The sequence below is a fragment of the Lolium rigidum genome, chromosome 2 (genome assembly GCF_022539505.1).
Source record: "Lolium rigidum isolate FL_2022 chromosome 2, APGP_CSIRO_Lrig_0.1, whole genome shotgun sequence".
Taxonomy (NCBI): Eukaryota; Viridiplantae; Streptophyta; class Magnoliopsida; order Poales; family Poaceae; genus Lolium; species Lolium rigidum.
In genome coordinates, this window is record NC_061509.1 from 186,047,641 (window position 1) to 186,054,148 (window position 6,508).

General features: G+C 44.2%; 1 protein-coding gene across 1 annotated transcript; it reads left to right on the plus strand.

Moving 5' to 3' along the window:
• The first annotated feature begins 2,421 nt into the window (after positions 1–2,421).
• On the plus strand, positions 2,422–6,508 carry LOC124692719 (isocitrate dehydrogenase [NAD] regulatory subunit 1, mitochondrial-like). The gene is made up of 4 exons (XM_047226147.1): positions 2,422–2,971; positions 5,147–5,386; positions 5,769–5,847; positions 5,992–6,508. The coding sequence occupies exons 1-4, from the start codon at positions 2,450–2,452 to the stop codon at positions 6,264–6,266; spliced, it is 1,116 nt and encodes a 371-aa protein (XP_047082103.1). The 5' UTR covers positions 2,422–2,449; the 3' UTR covers positions 6,267–6,508.

Here is a 6,508-nt window from a genome sequence, read left to right on the forward strand (position 1 = left end):
GGTTTATATCCATCTAGGATTAAACAACAAATGTCGTCCGAGTGATTCTTGTCGTCGTAATACCGTGTTAACCATAAGATGCGGAGTGGGACGGAGTAGTCAAAAGTGTTTCCACCTCTCGTTCATCAACGGATGCGCTTACCGTAGCAGTTGTATCTTGCGAGAACAACCGGAGGGTGGGGATCCCATTCTAATTCCCCACGGTAATGCGGTCTATGAGGGGTTGCAACGACCGGCGAAGGACCATGGTTGCGACCTGGTAATAGTCGAGGTCGGAAGGTATCCGTTGGATACGCTGACCGGCGAGGACCCAAGGTCGGAATTGCAACAAAGGGTGGGTGTTCGAGGTAGCGGAGGAACATGATTGGCTAGACCTTATATCGGGCCTCACACCGAAGGAAGTGTGAACGGGAAAGCTGTCCGGTTGGCACCAAGGTTAAGATCTCTTATGGGTAAAGCAACACACCTCTGCAGAGTGTAATGAATCGTGACCTGTCACTCCTCGTTCGGGATTTGGAACTGCGAACACTGCCGGAAAGGAACTCCATGAAGTTCTAGTAAACCGGTGAAGGCTGACGGACATAGTTCTTTGAAATAAAAGCAACCTCTTGAAGAAATGTTTATCAAAAACCTGCATTGGTATTAGACTTTTTGGTCTAATATCGTAGCTAGTGCATTAAACACCTCTTTTCTATAATGAACTTGTTGAGTACGCTCGTACTCATACCACTCTTAAATCCCCTGCTTAGATTGTCTGAACCATCTGGAGGAGGACAACGATAACCCTGAAGGAGCCGACATCATCGGCTATGAAGAACCAGACCTCTCTGGAGGTGTCGAAGGTGTAGACTACCTCATAGTCTACGGAACCGGGGAGGGTTCCGGAGGAGAACACGTGTAGACCTGCCAAGTAGTATTAGTATCCGAGCAGTGCGAACTCTTAGTACTTAACTGCTCGAGGGAATAAACGTATAACTTAGTAAGACTTCTATATTGTAAGTTGAGTTGGGTTCACCCCGAACCCAGGAGTATACCTATTAGGACCCAAGGGGAGCTCCGAGATGATATGTACATTATGCTTGTAATAATAAATGAATGAGTTATGGACCTGCTATGTTCTGTTGTACTACTCTGAGGGATGTAATATTTGCGGAATGGTACTTCGTGAATGTTATATCAACGACTGGCATACTACAACATGCAGTGGTATGCAGGGTCACCACAAGCACCAACATTTGCAATCTGATTTTCAAAAGAAGTGTTTGATTCTTTCATTAAAAAATTATCAAGAGCGCCCCTTTAAGATCTAACGAGTTCTTCAATCCTTTTTTCTGATGTTATTCATATCCTGAAGGGTATCTCCTAATTCTAGAAGGCATTACAGAAAATCAAACTATGAGGCAAATATCATGTATCAAAAATGGAACATGGAAATAAAATGGGATGAAGCAACCTTTGATTGATTTTAGGGTGTGGCTCTCGAAGTGTGGTTGCTCCTCCAGGATCCAGTCCTCCATCTCTTGGATAATTGGTGACCAAACACTCCGGCGAGACCTCCAACTTGAATTGATGCACGACGGTCTTGTGCGGAAACAAACATCAAAAGGATCACCAGATCGGAAAAAGCAAAGCTGGAACAGAGAGACCGAGATATGAGAAATTAAGAAGAAAACACCAAAGAAATAGATAATGTAGGATTGAGCATACATAACCTTCTATCTAGTCATTGCATCAACGAAGTATTCGGCGAAATCGGGACGGAATTAAATCTGTGATGGAGCTATGATTGGAAGAACTGCTTCTGCGTGACAGGGCCTTGGTGATTGATAAGAAAGAGTTAAGCAGGAAAGAAAGATGAGCTGTGTTTGAGTTGGGCTCAACACATTTACTAGGCCCAACTAAATTTGTCATTAGTAGCACTGAGTAATAGTTTACCAAAAATTGGAGGCCCTGTGCAGTCTCACATTGTACACATGTGTCCGATATTTTCAAATGTAAGCACAAATCTAGATAAGAACTTTATATAGTCGCCTCTACAACCAACCAGAAGAAAATAATGGCATAAAGATCTCGATATTATAGCTTTGTTATATAAAAAACCTAGGTGGATGTTGTATTATTCACTGAAAAAACATGGCCAGTATCGTGTAGAAACGGAAAGCATATAACAAAAAAAAAAATGGCCATTTGGGGGCAGGAATATATGAGTCTGGTGGGGAATAATCAATTGCCACGGAAATGGCGGCATACGAACGAGTATATCCACGACAGAGGAGCACTACAAATCGGTGACCCACCCAATAATGAAGGAAAAAATATCACCAAAATAGAAAGGAAAAAGGAACCATCCCATCCCTTTCTTTCTGCTTCGGTCCTTGCCAATTTCAACCTCCGTTCCTCCTCCAGACACGGCGCCGATCGCATCCGCCCCCGAAACCCTAGCCCGGCCATGGCGCGACGATCCGCCCCGCTCCTCCGGCGCCTCCTCGCCGCGCCCCCCTCGTCTCCCCTCGCCGGCGCCGTCTCCCGCCGCACCGTCACCTACATGCCGCGCCCGGGCGACGGCGCCCCGCGCACCGTCACGCTCATCCCGGGCGACGGCATCGGGCCGCTCGTCACCGGCGCCGTGCGCCAGGTCATGGAGGCAATGCACGCGCCCGTCATCTTCGAGACCTACGAGGTCCACGGCGACATGCCCTCGGTGCCCGCCGAGGTCATCGACTCCATCCACCGCAACAAGGTCTGCCTCAAGGGCGGCCTCGCCACGCCCCTCGGGGGCGGCGTCTCCTCCCTCAACTTGCAGCTCCGCAAGGAGCTCGACCTCTACGCCTCCCTCGTCAACTGCTTCAACCTCCCCGGCCTGCCCACCAGGCACGACAACGTTGACATCGCAGTCATCAGGGAGAACACCGAGGGCGAGTACTCGGGCCTCGAGCATGAGGTCGTGCCCGGCGTCGTCGAGAGTCTCAAGGTATGATGCCACATGATGCTCTCTACTAATACCTACAGTACAGGAGAATCGTTCACCTTGTAGTTTGTGCTACCAAATGTGTCTGTGAGTTCGATTCAGTTTTTTACTGTTCGATTGCTAGTAGGAAAACTCGCGTTCCCACACCTTTGCTATTTGTAGCTATTCCCATAACTGTTAGGATGACACACAAAATCTTATGTTACTCCTGTTATTACTGCTCTAAACAGAAGCATGTATGGCCTTGCAAAAAAACACTTAAAGGTTGTTTACCCATTACAAAAAGTGTGGCTTATCACACTTTGCAACTAGGTGTGGCAATATGTGGTAGATAAACCAAACGTGACTCTTGTATGAAGTATGTAGCAAGCATATATTATTCCAATCTTTTCCATCTTGATGCGGCCATAGGCAGTTCCTGTGAGTTCTCTGTCTACAGGAAAGATGTATGATTAGATACTATTTTGTTACTTTATAACTTGTATATTTATCTGAAACTTTAATTCTAAAGCATGTTCAAAACTGTGTAAGCTTGTTATATAAACGCTAAATGATTTGATGTGATGGCTGGTTGTTGACTGTTCGCCGTTATTTAGAACATTGATTCCTATCATTAGCAACAGTACTGAGATAGTGTGATCTTTCTCAAGGATGCATGTGCCTCATCAATAATCATCATACTAATGAAGACTATAGATGGTATTACGGTGTTAGTCTTTGTCGAACTTTTGTAAAAAATATTTGATGGTCAACTTGCAAAGGTGCTGCTCATAACTACTTTAATGAGCTATGTGAGCGAGGTTGCACTCATCATTACATGAGTTATGGTACGGTGCCTTCTTAAGTATCAATTTGTGTGCATTTAGTCTTGTGGTGTCATTATGTGCTGTCCTGGCGAAGAATGAGCTGTAGTACCATATTACCCTACATGCATACATAGCACTCGCCAATGGGAATGTCCAGCTTGCGGTGCCTATGCTTTGAGAAGTGAATACAATAATAACATGTTTTAAGAACCCATGCTGAACAAAATAAAGTGTAAAAAATGTACAGCCAGATCCATTGCGCCACCTCCAATAGCCTCCTAGCTATCCATCAGTCGCTTCGTCTTTCTCCCCGTCATCTCGTTCTCCCTCGGGTGATCACATCATTAGACAATTTTTGGTCATTTCCTTTCTGTGCATGTGCCCTCGTTCCCCTCTCTGTCCTGACTGTCCTCCTCCACGCCGTCAGGGATGAAACCCCTCCCCTCCGGTTCATCACTTCATCCCCCTCTCTTGTCGTGGTTGAGTGGCGGCTTGTGTGGTGTCAACGAATTGCCAACAGTTGTGGAGTTCATGTGGTCGTCTTTCTTCCTGGCACCCGTTCTACTCGTGCAAGTGGGGGTCGATCTGGGCTTGTTGCGGATGATATCCCTGTGTGCACTCCAGCCCTTGTGGTCGAGATCGCCTGTGTGTTCTTCTGGCTGGCATTTCATGCCCCTGCAGTGAATGGTTGATGCCTCCATGGCTGTTTGGTGAACTCCCTCTTGCTATTGTGTTGGGTTGCTAGGGTTCTTTCTCAGGTCGTGGGTCGTCGGTGCTTGCACTGATGATCCTTACTCCTTAGTTCGTTCAGGGTTATGTTAGGTTGTGTTGGTCATGCCGGCTCTGACGTTGTTCAGGTCGTGCCATCTATGACATTGTACTGGTCATGCCTCGGTGCTGTAAACTTTTTTCCTTAATGAATGTACATGCAAGTCTCATGCATGGTTAAAAAAATGTTACTACCTCCATTCCGAAATGTAAGCCTTTTTAGAAAGCTTTCTTAAAATAGTTTATATTTTGGAACGGATGTGAGGTAATACTTATTATGTATCTAGTGACATATTTCTTAGGAGTTTTGGCCGCACATTGAGCGTTTTGGCTTTTAGGTGCACATCAGGAAATGTTTCAGTATTGGTTAAACAAATCAAGTGGTATGTTTCAATGCTATAATTAAATGCTCTGTCATTAGTTGTCCAGTTATCGTTGGATCATGTCCTAGGTCCTTTAGTTCACATTTTATTATGATTTATGGGAGTTTGTACACTGTATTCTACTTCTGAAATAAAATGTACGTAAACTGTTCTCTTGCTTCATTTTGTTGTCTAAAAGATTGTATCTCCGTGTTATGCTCACTGAATTGATTTGTTGCTAGGTGATGACGAAGTTCTGCTCTGAAAGGATTGCCAAGTATGCTTTTGAGTATGCTTACCTTAACAACAGAAAGAAAGTGACAGCAGTGCATAAGGCAAACATCATGAAGCTTGCTGATGGTTTGTTCTTGGAATCTTGCCGTGAGGTTGCTACGAAGTATCCTAGCATTCAATATAGTGAAATCATTGTGGACAACTGCTGTATGCAACTTGTTGCAAAGCCTGAACAGTTTGATGTTATGGTATGTACATGAAATCTATGCATTTCTCACTAAGTTCCACTGTTTGTAATGCAATGGTATTCTGATTATTCACCTAACCGATCTTTTCAAGACATTTTAAAATAATCTCACGAAAGCAAAGTTTGTCTTTTAAAAACTTGAATATGTTGCTCGATCTATGCCTATATTCTATGCTGTCAGATTGTTTAACTAAGTTTCTGCCAATTAAATAGTACAATCTTTCATGTTTGCTCCGTTTGGGCAATCTCATATTTGTTTGTCTGTCCTGCTTTATGTTCCGAATGCCTTTTTCTTGACTGTTCTGAAGTTTTCACATCATTTTCACAAGGTACTTGTTGTCTTGTTGAATTCAGACTTACTTTTATTCTTTTCCTTTTTATAGGTTACCCCAAATCTGTATGGCAATCTGGTGTCTAATGTAGCTGCAGGTATTGCTGGAGGCACTGGTGTCATGCCTGGAGGTAGAGTCTAATCCTGCTTGTGATTTTCTTGTTTTAGGACTGGTAGATTTTCATTTGCCCATAGTTCAGTCGCTTCTTGTTAACATGGTCTGTGTTGTAGTCGGTACATTTATTTAGTCTTAATCATGTACTGCATTATTTCAGGTAATGTTGGCCAGTACCATGCCGTTTTCGAGCAGGGTGCTTCTGCAGGAAATGTTGGAAATGACAAGATTGTGCAGCAGAAAAAAGCTAACCCTGTTGCTTTGTTTCTCTCGTCCGCGATGATGCTCAGGCATTTGCAGTTCCCGTCATTCGCGGACCGGCTGGAGTCAGCAGTGAAGCGTGTCATCGCAGAAGGGAAATACAGGACCAAGGATTTGGGCGGCACCAGCACCACCCAGGAAGTCACGGATGCGGTGATTTCCAAGCTTGGTTAACGACCAATTGTGTATGTTTTTTGTATCGAGCCCCCCATTGGACTAGGCTGCTAGTCCTGACTGATTTTTGTTGATTGTAGTTTTAGATCATCGTTTTGTTCAGCAATCATTGTAAATCTTCAGGCTTCTAGTTCTGGTTTTGCTTCAGAATAATCTGGGCAACTCACCATGAACAGTTATTGCCATATTATATAACTGGAAATAAGAGAGAAAATACAAGAAACAGTTCTCTTTTCAATCTA